Source organism: Drosophila kikkawai, chromosome 2L, assembly GCF_030179895.1.
Source record: "Drosophila kikkawai strain 14028-0561.14 chromosome 2L, DkikHiC1v2, whole genome shotgun sequence".
NCBI classification, from domain to species: domain Eukaryota; kingdom Metazoa; phylum Arthropoda; class Insecta; order Diptera; family Drosophilidae; genus Drosophila; species Drosophila kikkawai.
The window spans coordinates 15,145,514-15,162,301 of NC_091728.1; the positions used below are offsets into that span (position 1 = coordinate 15,145,514).

Below are 16,788 nucleotides of genomic sequence, written 5' to 3' on the forward strand. Positions count from 1 at the left end.
ATGCTTAGCAAAGTTATATACTGGCCACACTAATTTCGATAACCGATAAACGCTCGCCTGTTGCTCCGCCGTGTCGAGTTTTGTAAAATATTTTTCAGGGTTACTTTTAAATAGAATTAGGATTAAAAGGTAAAGTACTTGGCATTGCCGTACATTATTAAGTTGCCACGCTTTCGCTTATTTATTATTGTCTTTAAGGCTGTCCTGGGTGGGTTTTAATCATTGTTTACATATTTCCAAGTCCGAATCCAGAAACGTGCTGGCCGACGACGAGACTGTAAATAATGGAGTCCAAATATATGGCCACAACCAGGGGAGAAAACGGAGGCGGCGCTACGTCGGTAAAATTCTCCATAAAGCGCAAGCACGAGGCTATGGCCAGCAGTCCCATTATGGAGAAGAAGATCCATCTCACGGCGGCGACTACACAACAGGTTAGGCAGACGATCGCACCTGTTCTGCTAACCAGCAAGCGAGCCACCATCGAGCAGCACCAAAAGTCGCTGCCCGTCTTCAACTGCCGCCAGAGAATCCTCAAGGAGCTGGAGCTGAACGACACGGTGCTGATCATGAGTGAAACGGGCTCGGGCAAGACCACACAGATTCCACAGTTCCTGCTGCATGCGGGATATGCCAAGAACGGAATGATTGGAATCACGCAGCCACGTCGCGTAGCAGCCATTACCGTGGCCAGGCGCGTGGCCCAAGAGCTGGCCGGGGGCATAGGCGACACTGTGGGCTACACAGTTCGTTTCGAGGATGTCACCTCGAAGCGTACCAAAATCCGTTTCCTCACGGACGGCGTTCTGTTGCGGGAATCGATCAAAGATCGTCTACTGCTCAAATACTCTGCAATTATTCTGGATGAGGCTCACGAACGCACCGTTAACGCCGACTTGCTGTTTGGCATTGTGAAGGAGGCTCAAAAAGAGAGGCGGCGACAGAAATTGGGCAGCTTAAAGGTAGTGGTCACATCCGCCACCATGGATATCGATCATTTTGGAAAGTATTTCAACTGCCGCGGAATGTATCTGGAGGGCAGGACGTATCCCGTTCGCGTGATGCATGCCAAGGAGAAGCAGGAGGATTATGTCCACTCCGTGCTGGTAACGCTCTTCCACATCCACCGCACAACGCCAAGAAAGTAGGTAGTCTTGTAAACAATTCGTTCATTTTGTATATTTTTTTTTTAATTTTACCGAACTAAATTATTGTTACAGCCATGACGTTTTAATCTTCCTAACAGGGCAAGAGGAAATTGAAGCACTAGCCCATCAAATACGTCAGTTGGCCAAGGTAAGTTATTATTTTAAATTGCCACAAAGAGTACAAAGAAATATAAGGAAGCTTCTCCTTACTTTTAGGTTGACCTAGCTGGTAGTACGGATCTCCGCGTATACACATTGTACGCCCAATTGTCGCAGGCCAAGCAATTGGAATGCTTTGCTCCAACGCCGGCCAACATCCGGAAGGTGATATTGGCCACAAATATAGCTGAAACCTCGATTACCATACCGGGCATCCGGTGTGTCATCGATTGCGGCTTTGTGAAGGAGAAATCGTTCAACTCTGCCGACGGTTTGGATGTCCTAAAGTCTGTGCGCATATCCCAAGCTCAGGCCTGGCAGAGAACCGGACGGGCAGGTCGTGATTCGGCCGGAACTTGCTATCGAGCGTATACAAAAGAAGAAATGGAATCTTTTCCAGAGGCCACCCAACCAGAAATACTACGTACAAACCCCACGGCAATGGTACTTCAGCTTCTGGCCCTGGATATAGACTGCAATAATTTCGACTTCCTAGACGCTCCGTCGGAAGAGGGCCTGAGGAGCGCCTACAAGAGCCTGGATGCTCTGGGTGCCATCAAGATTGGTTCAGTTTCGCACATAACGCCGTTGGGCCGTCAAATGGTGCAGTATCCTCTGGATCCGAAATACTCAAAGCTTTTGCTAACGGCATCAACCTTTGGCTGCATGGAGGAAATCCTGAGCCTGGTCTCTGTCCTCTCCAGCGATCATGTTTTCATATCTAACAGCGATAAAAACGAAATGGCCAGCCTGGCTCATGCCAAGTTCCAGTCCAAGCACGGAGACCATCTAACGCTGCTCAATGTGTTTAATGCATTTTTAAAAACAGAAAAACCAAAGGTATGCAGTAATTCCCAAACTTTCTTCTATTTAAGTAGCATAATCTTAATTTTTTTCTCTCACAATTGCAGGTGTGGTGTCACGACAACTATTTAAATCTACGCAGCTTGACCTATGCTCGAAATGTGCGCCGCCAATTGACCGAAATAAGCACGGGTATGGACTTGGCGCTAAACAGTTCCGATGATATTGAAATGTTGAAAAAATGTATTCTAAATGGATTTTTTGAAAACATTGCCGTCCTGCAAAGGGACGGATTTTATGTAACCGTTTCGGGCAACATTCGTGCCAAAATTCACCCCTCGAGTGTCCTTCACGGCAAGTACAAGCCAAACTATATCATTTTCACGGAAATAGTGCAGACAGAGCAGACTTTTCTGCGCCAGGTCTCGGAAATATCCATCGAATGGATCAAAGAGATAGTGCCGTTCGTTAAGAATATACCCACCAGATGAGAAATAAAGTACAAATGCTTTTAGGCAAGTAAATTTGGATTTTTTCTTTGGTATTCGAGTCTTTTATTACGTTTAACGAAAGCATAACAATACAGGTAACAAAAAAGGAATACATAAAGACCACAATTACGTTTACGTTTAGATTATTTATTTTACCTTAACCAGTTAACATTTAAAATATTCTTTTGAGATTAATGCCATATAACTAAGGTGTATTCATCTAAAGAATTCCCGCGAGGGCTGTCTCCTGATCGAGAGCAGCCTGTCTGTGGAACCTAAGTCTAGCATTACTTACAGGAGCCCCTGAAATAGGAAGAAACAATCAATATTTACGAGTTGAAATGAAATATGTTATTGAACTTACCAATATAACTTAATAAGACCGGCAGGAATATCAGGCCATGCGCCGCCCCAATTACAACTATTCCCAGATACATGCGGAAATAAAATACCTGAAATATCTGACTCTTGGCAAAGGCCAACACTAGGATGCCTGCAAATTTGGTTAGCGTGATGCCCGAGAATATGGAGCTGCCCATTTTCGACAGGCTATCCGCCGCCCGATCAATCTGACTGATCGACCTCGAAATGGAGAAGCTGTGCACCAGGTGCGAACAGAACTCGACCGATATTCCCACGGCCATAACGAGATTAACTAAGGAAACTGCGTTCAACGAAATATTCCAATAATACATAAGGCCACCTAAATTAACAACGATCATCGTTATCGTGATCACAACAACTAGCGCGGAATGAACGTCGAAGCCCATCAGAACGAAGGTAACAACGAATATGGAAAGTACTGAGATGCCCATGCTCTGCAGCGTGTCCGACCACATGGTCAGATATTGTTCGTAAAAAACATAGAATACTGAATAGGGGAAAACTTCGACGGTCAGTGCCGACTCTATAGGAACTCCGTTCGACATTAGTCTGCCCTGCAACATCTGGGTGATGTTCGACGATATCTTTCTGGCCGATTCCAGGGCCAGGAAATAGTCGGACGAGGTCTTTAGTATCGTATGATAGCCCATAAAATAGGACGCCTCAATGTTCAGTCGTTCACTGGCGGTGGAGTAACGAACAGCACCGCCATAGGCTGCATGACCGGCCTTGGCGCACGAATCATCGGGATTATCCTTGAGGAAGAAGGGCAGATACTTTTCAAAGCTCTGCTCGTCGGGTCGCTGAAGCGAGTTCTTTCCGATTTCACATCGCTTACAGGAAGTATCTGAAATAGTTGGAGAAAAAATCAATTTAGATCACTATTACTATTATTTACTATTATAAGGTTCACCTTGATGTGGACAAAAGCCGCCACTGTCTGGATTGTATTTGCAGCAGGAGGATGCCGCCGACCAGTCAAAGTAATCGTCCATCCAACTGGACGCCGGACGGGCTATGTACGTCTTATTTGAGTGCCGGCTGGCCAGATAAATTTGTGTCAGGACGCTGTCATCGTTGCAATATCGACCAGCACAAACCAGGTTCTGAACCGATGTGTTCGTATAGCTCAGGTTGCCCTTCAGCACAAAGTAAACGGGCGGCCCAATGTTAAGATTTTCGTTCAGGGACTGGAAATAGTGTAGGACAAAGCTGTCTTCCGGCATGGCCAATTCCTGGTCGAGACCAATGTCTATCTTGGGCGCAATGGCAATGCTGAAGCACAGCCAGGCGAAGAAGATGACCATTACGCTGGCCCGCACCACCTTCTTCATCAGGAACGGAACGTAAACACTGCTGAAAAACTTGTACAAAAGTCCCTCCTCGTTGCTGGCAATACCATCAGGCTTCTTTCCCTTGATGAAACAACAAATGTCCATGCGATTTTCCTCTCTCCTCCTGGTATCCAAGGTAAAAACGCTAACAAAACAGGTTATTTGCAGTAAGAAGTCAATGATTAGGGCAACGCCGGCATACAGGGCAAAAGCCCTCACCGCCGGCATATCAGAAAGGCCGCCAAGAAAGAAGCAAAAGCTTTCGCTCAACGATGTGAGCAGCATACTGGGCCCCACACGACCCAGTATTCGGCCAATCTGCTGCTCCAGAGTCTCATTGGGCTGGCGGAGATCGCGCTGATGCGTTTGGACCAGAATAAAGATGTTATCAACGCCGACGGCCAGCACCAAAAAAGGTATAACCTCGACAATAATTAGCGTGGCCGGCAACCCAATGTAGCCAAAGAGGCCAACGGATGATACAACCGAGGCCAGGACAATGATGACTCCGCCAATGCCCAGTGTGATCTTGCTGTCGATGAAAACGCGCTTGAACTCCTTGACATGGCCCAGCGATATCGCAATGTACATGAACATAATGAGATAGGATACCAATATCGTTAGGACATCCGATTGCGATTCCCTATTGAGTTCGTCCTCTATCGATCTCTCCGAGGTGAAGGCAATGTCCATGTGCTCGGGTCTGCTGCTGTTCTTGGTATAGTTGGTCATAAACTCAATAAACTTTTTCTCCCACTGCAGGGCCTTCTGCAGGTCCGTTTTGTTGTGATGATTCCTCACCAGAAACGTCAAGATCAAAGCGTTCCCCAGCTCGTACTTGGTATTTCCAGTCAGCTGGTCGCCGGGCTTGAGAAAGCCGCCCAGGGCTATGGCCGGATCAACGGGACCGCCGTAAGGAGCCAGGCATAGGTACGGATTGCTGATACAGTCGTACAAAGAATCCAAGTAGGTAACCTGAAATAGATAGAGGGTTTTTGTTTCTCCCTGGAAACTAAATATAGAGCTTATTGTAGAGCTACACTCACATTAAAGCCATTATCATCGTCATTATCATCCAATCGACTGGGATCATCTTGGAAGTAGCCCCATATCGATTGAACCACACAACTCGAGTCCTCTATTTCGTCCTCATCATCCGATAGCGGCGCAAAGCATATATCCTTCAGCATTGTCCCGTTGGCCTCGATCTTCCTGATGCCCTCTTGAAGATTTAGGACATTGGTCAAAAACTCTCTATCAAAAACGGGGCCAAACGTTATCGGGCCATTCGAGGTGTTGTGAACTATTTGCGGCAGATTAACCGCTTTGATAATGACCTACAAAAGATTGGTTACGGTTTATGTATTATCTACACGAAACGAGATCTTATATTATTACCTGTTCTAGCCGATAGAATGGCGCAAACTTGGTGTCAAAGAACTCTCGCTCGAGCCGCGATTTTGAATTTGGTGATGCCCATAGCTTAACCGGATCGGTTGTTATGTCTATGTAGGTAATGCCGTAGCCCAGGATCACGACCAGCGAGGCTCCAGCGAATAGAGTCATCCAGGGATTGCTGGCGAAGAATGTGCCACCTTTGGTGAATACATTTTGCAGTAATAATTCCGTTCGAGCTCCCAGCTTGTCGAAATAAGAATCGTTCTCCCTAAACGCCAGTTCATCCGAGACATCATTCCCATCGATTTGAAAGCTGTCATCTAAAGGAGGGAAATGAATTTAACCATTGAATCAATTTTATTTTAAAATAAGTTATCGATTGTGGGGGGAAAAAGGGTTATAACAAAAAAATTCAACTTTTAAATGCTTTCAAAGTTTATGTTTTAATGCCCTTGCAGGGTATTATACATTTAGTCAAAATCTTAAAAAGCAATGAAGGAATTATTTCCGACGCCATAAATCATATATATTCTTGATCAGCATTAACAGGCGAATCTTTCTAGCCATGTCGGAAAGACATTTTTTTTTTGTCATTTTTTCAAAATTTGATAAGGGGTTACATCGTTAAAATTGTCAAAATTTGGCAAAAATTTGAATCACTTGAAATTTAACAGATTTGTTAGCCCTGTAAAAACTAATTCAAAACTGTTTTCCAAAACGAAATTAATGCATTTTTGGCCAAGTTATGATTGATTTATGAACTGCAAGGGTATACAAACTTCGACTTTCTTTCTTGTTAACTGTAGTTGGTTGGTAATAATTATGCACTAGAAAGAAATCACTAAAACTCACCCATTGACGAACTTTGTGTAAACAGAAACGATCCCATAAGAAATACCAAAACTCCAACAATAAAAACGGCAGCCATAATAACGAAATAGGGGTCTTGACCTGCAATTTTGAAGGGCTCTGGTGGCGGCGGTTCGGGCGGGGCCTGAGGACAGGATAGGTCACAGTCCGAGCAAGAACAAGCGGGCAGTTTGCTCTATATAAATATATAAAATATTAAATATTAAAATATTTATATGGAATTATTATAATTATCCCAGCTACTTACGCTGACCGCTTGGTTACAAGGTATGGTCTTTGGATTGGTTGGCCTAAAATCATTGCTCTTGTCTTTGGGCTCATGCTGTATGTACGTTATTTGAAAAGGAACATATGGGCTTGTACCGTCGCCCATAAAGTTGAACCATTTTGTGGGATTGCAACGAGATGCTGAGTAAGAACCGCACATTAAGTCAAGAGCTAATTGACCTGTTTGCGGTACGGAAACCTTGGCAAAGAAAAAACAAGTATTTAGCTAAATTAATCCATCATTTTATAAAAAAAAAAGAATGTATATACCTGAGAGCATGATTTATAAGTCTTATTTATATACTCCGTCGATATATGCAAATCAACGGCGCTGATGTAGGAAATACCTGAAATATATTTTAAGAAAATTGGCGTCAGCTTTGACTTTAAATTAGTAAAAAAAAAAACGTAAAACTCGAGAAAATCAAGGTTAACGCATAAACTCTGAACTTAGTAATTAGTTTTCGAACCTTTTGCATTATTTTTCGTCTCCGCCACATGCATAAAATCAGATTGCTGTGAGGAACATGTGAACTGGCAGATGTGCCGAACAAGATTCTCCATGCAGGACGGACATCTATCCAAAAAATTAGCGGCCAGCTTAACATTTTTATTCAAAATTTCCACCTAAAAAAAATAAAATAATTTTAAAAATACATGCACAAATTATTAGCAATTAAGGATTTCTTACCTGTTGCTTGTCACAGCAAAATTCGTTGCCACTATTCTCCATCAGGAATCCACATCGATCTTTCAGCAACTCCAAGCCATCCGAAGGCATTTCCCTGGCTGTGCCATTATAGGGACAGTTTTGGCTGTGGCCGGTCTCCTCGGTGTTACAAACGCCATACCAAACGCAGTCCTTCAATTATATTCATTAAATAAAGCTTTAAATAACCTTGTTTATAAGTGGATAATAAATGTGACATCAACTTTTGAGTACATTCGGTGTACAGGGATCACAAAGAGATCGAATCACTAACCTTTTCAGTCATATAAAGTCATGGCATATAAACTATGCCAACTAGGAATGTAAATCACTAGTTAAATAAATCAAATATCACTATAAATGAATATCAAACAAAAATCTATGTTATTGAAAACAAAACAAAGAAGCTAACTTGGTAAGACTAATTATTGTTTTAACAGACATGACCAGATCACACCGGCTGTTGATGCTGATCAGGAATATATGCATAAAGAATAAATAAGTCGAGAGGACTTATATTTCGTACTTTTCACACACTTCACAGCCATGTTGAACTATTATTTGGGTTGTTTAAAAAGAAAATTAGCTTGCATCTGTTTTGACTCACTCGAATTCATTTTTATGTGTATATTAGTATATTAAAGATGACGTCAAGCCTGCAGCAGGTATTCTTAAACATTTGAAAACAGATGCTCCATGGGCAATTTGCACAATATTGTTCAGCTTACAGCGATAACAATTTTATAAAAAAAAAATTATTTCGCGCTTTTGCGTTTTCCTTTGTCTTTAAGGGATTTTAGAACTTGAAACTTGGTACCCAACCAGGATTTAGTAATATTTAAAAGCTTTAAACTGCACTCACCTGTTTTGATAATTGAATTAAAGTGCAAAATACAACGGCTAAGAGGATGTGCACTCCGAAAGCAGTACTCCTGAGTGGAATCGTTGACCGCATCCTATCACAATTGCATATCTGTAAATATACCAAATGCGATTTTAGTAAACTAAATGAAATGTAGACAATTAAATAAACATTGCAGTACACTCTTTGATCGCTTTAGATCTCAGTTCCCTTCGGATGCTAAACCGAAAATAATTCCGCCCGCTGGTTATCCGTTGTGTTCATGCAAAAACTAATTGAAATTCAGAGAAGAAAGGCGATTTTCGAATCAATTAGATAAACATTTATTCGCGTAAAGAATGTGAAGTTAGTCGGTGTATCCGGCTGTTGGAACACTTGGGATCTGAGCATGGAAGTTCCACGAACACTCTCCAGATCACCAGCAAAATACGAAATATTCCTTTTCAGATGGAGCTCTAGCGATTAACTGTTTTATCGCTAGGTTTTAAAGTCCATTCAGTCGGAATATTACGAGTGTAATCATGAGCTTTTATGGTTGGATAAGTTATTTTTAATTGCCTATCCAGCTAATTTCCATAACAATTTGGTTAAAATACGGAACTAAGATAAAATATTTTTGTATAATTTTTAATATGTTTATTATTTTAAAATTATAAAATGAAAGTCAAGTTTATGTTATAAATTTATAAATATTTAAGCATTATTTTATAGGAATTAAACTTTTTTTATTTCAGTCGCAAATCCTGATAACATACATATTCACAGTAAAAATAAAATACAAAGAAAGTTCAATAGCTTCATATCAAGACAAAGTCTGGCTTTCTGAGTCATAAGAAAATAATCACTTGATTTATTAAGAAATCGAAGCCATTAGTAACCACTTCGCACAGAAGAATAAATATTATTAACAATGAAAGATTAAACTATGTACATACATTAGTTCATACAGCATGGACAGCCAGGGGAGTAAGTGGGGCTGGGCGCCCTTGGACAATAATATGCTATATTTCGCGCTAAATCTCGTTGTACGGTAACTGGTTAAGACTACGGCTACTGCGAAACTGATGATGCAACTAGTGGCCCGGTAATGGAATGGGTAATTTTATTATGGAGTGTACACACACACACATACATGCACATGAACTTATGTGCATTATGTACAAACAGCTGACGGTGCAATAGCCGATACTACCTCGATGTACATAGCAACCGCAGGGAATAAAAATTCCGCAACGGATCCAATGTTTTATGTATTTGTGCTGCTGCCTCACAGTCTTATTGATATGCGGGTGTCACTGCATTCTTAAATATGACTGTCCACAGAAACCTTGTAGCCGCCAGTTGATAAAAGGCACGCAAGTTCAGGAGAAACATGCTAGCTAGCTATCACTTTCAGCAAATCGTTAATTGTAAACACCAGTATTGCGCCGAGCCAATAAAATGTTTTCTTTGTTCCTCATATTCGTCTACACATCCCCAGGGCTGTGTGTGTGTGTGCGTGAATGTGCATGAAGTCACCTTAGGAAAAGGTTCCTTTATTAAATTAAATCAAACACTTTCGCTAACGGCACTGAAATTTCACTTTTTTCCACAATTTTTGTTGATTGATTGATGTCGCAAATATCACTTTTCAATAATCCACTACATTTGACGGGTGAATCACGTAAATAACCTTCTCAATTTAGCTTGACTTGGAGCTACTAACCCTCGTTTCCAAATCAGGAGAGCCGAAAACAGGAGAGTGTGAGATTTGTAACCGAAATATACAATTAAAATGTAAACACTCCCATTGACTGTTGGAGCAACTTTCAAACCAATCGAGTGCATACAATCGATATACATTCATATGTCGCTAAATGAGAATATTGGAAAATGAACACTGGAATGTGAAATGTTCTGTAATTATGTATTTTGCAATTAGTAATTTATTGGAATTACCTCCCTGCATAATCATTTGCCTAGGTAATAATACAATGGTTTTAATCCTGAAAACAATGTTTTGTATTATTTAAATTTAGGCAAGGATAAGTATGTTTAAGGCGCCTTTATTTTCTTTAGTTGATAGATATTAAAGAAATAAAAATAAATCTAATTAAATTACTGTTCAAGGAAAGAAAGGTCGCTAAAAAAACAACGTCTAATTCATTTTCAATAAGGCTTTTGCACGGGCGCGAAAAAAATGCACTATTTCACTGTTCCATTTTCGAGGGAAATTGTCAAACAGTTCCGTCTCTCCGATATATTGTTTGTTTGTCTCTGCCATATCTAACTATCGAGTATTTCTACTTGTCATTGTCATATTCCGCTTCTAATACAAAAGTCATGGTAAAGTTAATTTTAAATAAAAATATAAAGCTTTATAAAAAACTAATCGCCCTGATTCCAGTTTCGCAACCAATATGATAGTGATGTTACCGTGTGGAGTCCTCAAGGACGTCTGCATCAGGTGGAGTATGCCATGGAAGCCGTGAAGCTCGGCACGGCTACTGTGGGGCTAAAGAATCGAGACACCGCTGTGCTCGTAGCCCTGTGCAAGCCGGCATCGGAGCTGTCGGCTTCCCAACGCAAGATTATCCCCATCGACGACCACTTGGGTATATCCATTGCTGGCATAACTGCGGATGCCCGTGTGCTTAGCAAGTACTTGCGTGCGGAGTGCCTGAACTACAAACACTCTTACGACTTCACTTACCCGGTGACCCGCTTGATCACGAACCTGGGCAACAAAATGCAGACCACCACTCAGCGCTACGATCGCCGTCCGTATGGCGTGGGCCTGCTCGTCGCCGGCTACGATGAGAAGGGGCCGCACATCTATCAGGTCACTCCGTCGGCGACCTTTTTTAATTGCAAGGCCAATTCCATTGGATCGCGTTCACAAAGCGCACGCACCTATTTGGACCGCAATCTGAACAGTTTCTTGGACTGTTCCAAGGATGACATCATCTGTCATGGCATCAACGCCATTCTGGGTACCCTGCCCACTGATGAGCACCAGAGCCGCGACACTCCATCCCAGTATGTAAGTTTCCTCGAGGATTGTATTGAAATTTCCACTATAAATGCTTATTTGCTTTTCAGAGCATAACTGTGGCCATCGTCGGCAAGAATCAGCCCTTCAAAATTCTCTCGGAGGAGGAGAACGCCAAGTATCTCGAATGGGCTAAGGCAAGGGGTGCTCCTGCTGATCCGCGCAGACCTGGCGACGATGATGACGACGATAATCGCCCGTCCACATCGGATGACCCTGATGCCGGTCCAAGGGATCCTCAAGTTGCTGTAGCCACGGAGGAGCGTTAATCACACAGGAGTTCGAAGTCGTCTTAAGCATTCAAAATGTTGGATGGGAGGTTAAAATAAACTTTGTAATGCATTTGCATATTTCTTAAAACGGAACTTACTAGATGTTTACGTTGGGGGGAAAGGATATAAGCAGCAAAGAAAAAATGACCTAAAAAAGAGGAATATACAGACTGTAAACTTCATCTACCGATGAAACGCAAAAAGATGTATTCCAACTAAACTACTAAACAACTACAACAACTACTAAAAGTATAATAGTAATTGTGCATTAAACAATTTTATTTTTTAAATTCGATTTTTCAAAAAATGTAAAATACTGATTAAAAAAGGGGGTTTAAAATTTAATTTTCACTTGTGTGAAACGCATTTAAGATTAATCAAGTTTACAAGGAAAAATATGTTTATTTTTTTGTATCACGTTGGTGCATGTTTCCTGGGGCTCTTTAAAAAATAATTATATATTTGGCAAATCATTTTAATAAATATAAATGAATAATTTTAATAAAAATGTGTAAATAAAGTAAGGTTTAAAAATTATTTTATTTGTTATGAATTATTATTTATTTTATTTTCATTTGTATTCTTATTTATTTGTATTATTTTTTAGTTGGTTTTAAATGAAATATAAAAAGCCTCTACGTTTCATATTCCATCATTCCATCATCACATTCCCGTAGGGGCAAGGTATTTCACGTTCATTGAATTTTGGGCACACTGTTCCATGCCGGTATTATTATTATTCTTTTTCTTATTTTATAAAAACTAAATATATTCCGTTTTGTGAATGATAAGTTTTAAACATCTGCAAATCATTAAGATGATGAGAATAAAAGACTACGTTTTCTTTACATATTTTGGTTTTAAATTCCAATTTTTAATAATTACATAACGAAAGTTTACTATTTAGATCTCCATTTAGTTAATTAAAAAGTTTGATTTAATAACATATTAGTTTAATAATCTCTATAACACACAGTAGATTTGTATGTATGGAAATAAATTAAACACAAAGAGAGAAGTGAATGTAAACCTGAAATGTTGGATCTGGAGGATTAATTTAAATGCTATAACTTAAAGATTATCAACAGGTTGTGTAAATAAAGTTTACCATGAAAAAGATCAAGGAGCACTTACCAAAACAAAAATTTATAAAGCAATGCCTTTCTTACAGACAAGATGACTCTGCCGGATCTTGTGTCCAGTCTATCGTCCAATCCGTACTTTGGCGCTGGCTTTGGATTATTCGGCGTTGGAGCAGCAGCTGCCATTTTAAGGAAGGGTCTGCAGGGGGGACTAATACTGTTCCGGCGACACTGCATGATTACGCTGGAAGTGCCATGCCGGGACAAATCCTACCAGTGGCTGTTGAAATGGATTACAATCCGAGGCGCCCGCAAAACGCAACATCTAAGTGTGGAAACCACCTTTCTGCAAAGCGACAGCGGCCAGATAAAGACCACCTATGACTTTATACCCAGCATTGGCAAGCATCTGTTCAGCTACAAGGGGAACTGGATTCAGGTGGAGCGGACCAGGGAGCAGCAAACTCTGGACTTGCACATGGGCGTTCCGTGGGAAACGGTGACCCTAACTGCCTTTGGCAACAACAAACAAATCTATTTTGACATCCTGGAAGAGGCGCGGCATTTGGCCCTGGAGGCCACCGAAGGCAAGACGGTGCTGTACACGGCGATGGGCGCCGAATGGAGACCCTTCGGACATCCTCGACGACGACGTCCCACCGCCTCGGTGGTCTTGGACAGGGGCACTTCCCAGAAGATAGTTGCCGATTGCCAGGACTTTATCAAGAGCTCCCTGTGGTACACGCAACGCGGAATCCCTTACCGCCGGGGCTATCTCCTATACGGGCCTCCGGGCTGTGGCAAATCCAGCTTTATCACTGCCCTGGCTGGGGAGCTGGAGTACAGTGTATGCCTGTTGAATCTATCGGAACGGGGCCTAACCGACGACCGACTTAACCACCTGCTAAACGTGGCCCCGGAACAGAGTATCATTCTTCTGGAGGACATTGACGCCGCCTTTGTGTCGCGAGAGCAGAGTTCGCAGCAGAAGTCGGCTTTCGATGGTTTGAATAGGATAACGTTCAGTGGACTCCTCAACTGCTTGGATGGCGTGGGCTCGACGGAGGCTCGCATAGTTTTCATGACCACCAACTATATAGATCGCTTGGATCCCGCACTAATCCGGCCGGGCAGAATCGACCTAAAGGAATACATTGGCTATTGCACGCCGTATCAGTTGGAGAAAATGTTCAAGAACTTCTTCGGTCACAGTGAGTCCACGAAGGCGGAGGAGTTCGCTAAAAGAGTAAATTCCTTTGACCGTTCTGTGAGTCCTGCCCAAGTTCAGGGTTTCTTTATGAAACACAAGTTATCCTCGCCGCAGACAGTTATTGATTCGTGTGAAGATATTTGGGAGAATGTTTTGGGCGACAATAAAAAAAATAATTAAAAACTAAGCTAATAATTGTTTAACTGGACAAAACTATTCGGCAGCAATGATACCCTAAAACCAACATAATATTTTATATATTATGATTTAATTACATTTTTATAGGTAATTTAAAAATATGAACTATGTTCTAAAATATATGTATATATTTTATGTGACATTTAAATTTGATTAGTCCTTTGATCTTCTCGGCCTTCCCACCTTTCCTTTCCTTTGTCCGAGCGTTCCATTCGAGTTAGCGGGCCCCTTAAGTAATTTGTGCCAATCCTGCTCACAAACCAAGCTTGCTCCTAACATAGTATACCTGGGGATAACAAGTCGTTTTAAATCAATGAGAAGAAGGTTCAAGAAGTGCACTCACCTGTCGCCTGGGCGCAGACTGGATCCACACTTAGCACAACTAAAGCACCTTAGATGAAATACGCAATTAATTATTTGTTTTTGTTGATTTTGTAAATCAATATTATTTATGCCAGTTAGGGCCTTCGCTACTAGTTCGCTCGGAGGAATAGTTTCGCCACAACCAGAACAAACTCCAGAGCAGCCAAACATACTGGAAAAAGGGGTTTACACGATTTTCAATTATAATAAATTGCAATACGTAAGGGAATATCTTACCTGGAATAGTCCTTTTTGCAAAGAATCAGGCCTCGCCTCGTAAAACAGCTGGAACCCACCTCTGCTAGCATTGCGCCGCAACAGTGACATTTAAGGCAACCATTGTGCCAATATCTGTCTAGAGCGTATAAAAGATATCTATCACTTATTTTATCTGCAATTAAATCAAAATACATTAATTGTTGAGTTAGGTTAGTTGGGTTTTACCAGTTCTTACCGCCACAACCACCACACACTTTAATAAGAGAGTTGGAGTGAATTAGCTGTTGATTATTGAAATCGTTTGAAGATTCGTCCATGAACGATAGCTGAGACGAAGATATATTCGAGTTGGTTTCGACAATGTCCTTGGTGTGATTCGAGTTCCTATAATCAATTACTATGGGGGCGAAGTTCTCGGGACTAGATGAGTCTTGATGATGTGCCGCTAGTATGTCTCTGTATGAATGGAACGTAGCATTCATTGCTAAAAATGTTGATGACTTAAGTCGTAAAAGGCATAAAGGTCCTGTTTATAGTATAAACCCTGGAAATAAACAAGAAAATACGAGTTTATAATATACTTTTACAAGGTCTGATTAAAATTAAACTTTTGGTATTATATTTGGGTGGACCAACCTTTCGAAGCTCGTTAATATGAAGATCAAACTTGTAAGAACTCCATAATCCTAGTGCCTTGACCATGAAATATCCGTTGGTCAAAATATAATCCACAATGTACAAATAAAAGGTAAATATATCTAAAATAATATGAAATTAATTTGGGTTAAAAAGAAATTGTTTCTATAAGGACACATATTTATGTGCCTGTTTTATGACTTGCATATTTAAGATTTAAAAAAAAAACCTTTTTTTTTCTGTGTACATTTGTACATCATAAATTTAAAAACAGTTAAGAATATGAGGCTCACTCCACTGGATAAAATATTAATTTCTTAATCGATGACGGGAGGGAACTGGTGATTAAACAGCTTCTTCAGCAATTATCGACATGAACACTGAAGGAACGCCACCTATCAATGTAATATTTTATAACCAATTTGAAATTAATTTTTGATCCATTTTGCATTGCTGCCACAGCGAATGCCTGATGTATGTACGTCTAAATATGTACATACTTACATACATCTGTGCGTAAAGCTGCGGTCTTATGCCGATAGATTAATCAATAATTAATTTTCGTAAATGGATTCGCGCACCATGGAGCATCTTGTAGCTAATGCTAAACTTTTTGTTCATATTTAACAAAACTTATTTGCTGTCAGTCGCACATTGCAAAATTTTTGTGTACATATATATGTATGTACATAGTTTTTGTTCATTTTAAACACACAGCATTAAACCAATTGTAAATCAAAATGTACTTTTCAACTTACGCACTCATCAATTAATTATTTAAAAGCGAAAAATTCTCAGACGACACCATGAGGAACAGTAAAATCGTTTTAGTTTCAAACACCATTTCTTGTATACGACTTTACTAATTTATAGATATGACAGCAAGCAATCCGCGATTCCACAGGGTGTTCCGTGCACTTTTCGATTTTAATCGTTGAATTCACTTATTCGTGTTTTACGAGGGAAAATATCGCATTCTGTGCTGGCTGTCTAGCGATTTTCTCGCCAGGTTAGTAATTTTTTTAACGGAATTAATTAAATATCATAAAGTTTTTGTAGCTACAATTAATTAATTAATATTTATTGCAATTCTTGCTATAGTATTATCCAAAAATCATGATAGTTTGAAAATTGAAAAAATGTTGATATGCGTTAATCGATAAATTTTTCTGGCTATTCTTATAGAAGTCGGAATGGGCCGGATTAGACGTTTATATCATATAGCTGTTGTTTTTTAATAAAATTTTACATCTACTGTTAGATAAGACCATTTTTAATTTATCCAGAATTTCTACTTTCTGTTTGGGTGCCTATTACGAAAAGTGCATAGAGAGGTAGCAAACACTCTCGC

At 40.5% G+C, this 16,788-nt stretch overlaps 5 protein-coding genes across 13 annotated transcripts; 3 read left to right on the forward strand and 2 right to left on the reverse strand.

Annotated features, from left to right (window-relative positions):
• Positions 1–27: 27 nt before the first annotated feature.
• Positions 28–2,731, forward strand: ath (ATP-dependent RNA helicase DHX33). 2 transcript variants are annotated; one of them, XM_017170348.2, is made up of 5 exons: positions 28–129; positions 242–1,144; positions 1,221–1,296; positions 1,365–2,147; positions 2,219–2,731. In XM_017170348.2, exons 2-5 carry the CDS (start codon positions 285–287, stop codon positions 2,600–2,602), a joined length of 2,103 nt encoding a protein of 700 aa, XP_017025837.1. In that variant the 5' UTR covers positions 28–129; positions 242–284; the 3' UTR covers positions 2,603–2,731. The 2 variants fall into 2 exon arrangements, with proteins under 2 accessions (XP_017025837.1, XP_017025838.1); XM_017170349.2 differs by having other exon boundaries at positions 59–129; positions 199–1,144.
• On the reverse strand, positions 2,729–10,268 carry Npc1a (Niemann-Pick type C-1a). 4 transcript variants are annotated; one of them, XM_017170345.2, is made up of 12 exons: positions 10,132–10,268; positions 8,427–8,537; positions 7,547–7,717; positions 7,326–7,482; positions 7,126–7,202; positions 6,836–7,054; positions 6,571–6,763; positions 5,719–6,038; positions 5,367–5,657; positions 3,900–5,295; positions 2,967–3,833; positions 2,729–2,905 (listed from the first exon to the last, which is right to left on the reverse strand). In XM_017170345.2, exons 2-12 carry the CDS (start codon positions 8,517–8,519, stop codon positions 2,823–2,825), a joined length of 3,867 nt encoding a protein of 1,288 aa, XP_017025834.1. In that variant the 5' UTR covers positions 8,520–8,537; positions 10,132–10,268; the 3' UTR covers positions 2,729–2,822. The 4 variants fall into 4 exon arrangements, with proteins under 4 accessions (XP_017025834.1, XP_070139618.1, XP_017025835.1 ...); XM_070283517.1 differs by lacking the exon at positions 10,132–10,268 and adding an exon at positions 9,945–10,051; XM_017170346.3 differs by lacking the exon at positions 10,132–10,268 and adding an exon at positions 9,619–9,645.
• A 383-nt stretch (positions 10,269–10,651) lies between these two features.
• Positions 10,652–11,822, forward strand: Prosalpha6 (Proteasome alpha6 subunit). Its single transcript, XM_017169929.3, has 3 exons — positions 10,652–10,751; positions 10,813–11,448; positions 11,508–11,822. The coding sequence occupies exons 1-3, from the start codon at positions 10,749–10,751 to the stop codon at positions 11,724–11,726; spliced, it is 858 nt and encodes a 285-aa protein (XP_017025418.1). The 5' UTR covers positions 10,652–10,748; the 3' UTR covers positions 11,727–11,822.
• A 593-nt stretch (positions 11,823–12,415) lies between these two features.
• On the forward strand, positions 12,416–14,208 carry Bcs1 (Bcs1 chaperone). 2 transcript variants are annotated; one of them, XM_017170552.2, is made up of 2 exons: positions 12,416–12,456; positions 12,901–14,208. In XM_017170552.2, exon 2 carries the CDS (start codon positions 12,906–12,908, stop codon positions 14,199–14,201), a length of 1,296 nt encoding a protein of 431 aa, XP_017026041.1. In that variant the 5' UTR covers positions 12,416–12,456; positions 12,901–12,905; the 3' UTR covers positions 14,202–14,208. The 2 variants fall into 2 exon arrangements, with proteins under 2 accessions (XP_017026041.1, XP_017026040.1); XM_017170551.3 differs by lacking the exon at positions 12,416–12,456 and adding an exon at positions 12,502–12,817.
• A 62-nt stretch (positions 14,209–14,270) lies between these two features.
• On the reverse strand, positions 14,271–16,353 carry LOC108077279 (LIM domain transcription factor LMO4.2). Of its 4 annotated transcripts, none has more exons than XM_017170553.3 (6): positions 16,196–16,353; positions 15,438–15,559; positions 15,037–15,345; positions 14,820–14,973; positions 14,563–14,754; positions 14,271–14,505 (listed from the first exon to the last, which is right to left on the reverse strand). In XM_017170553.3, the coding sequence occupies exons 3-6, from the start codon at positions 15,281–15,283 to the stop codon at positions 14,373–14,375; spliced, it is 726 nt and encodes a 241-aa protein (XP_017026042.1). In that variant the 5' UTR covers positions 15,284–15,345; positions 15,438–15,559; positions 16,196–16,353; the 3' UTR covers positions 14,271–14,372. The 4 variants fall into 4 exon arrangements, with proteins under 4 accessions (XP_017026042.1, XP_017026044.1, XP_017026045.1 ...); XM_017170555.3 differs by having other exon boundaries at positions 16,200–16,351; XM_017170556.3 differs by lacking the exon at positions 16,196–16,353 and adding an exon at positions 15,942–15,960.
• Between the last annotated feature and the right edge of the window lie 435 nt (positions 16,354–16,788).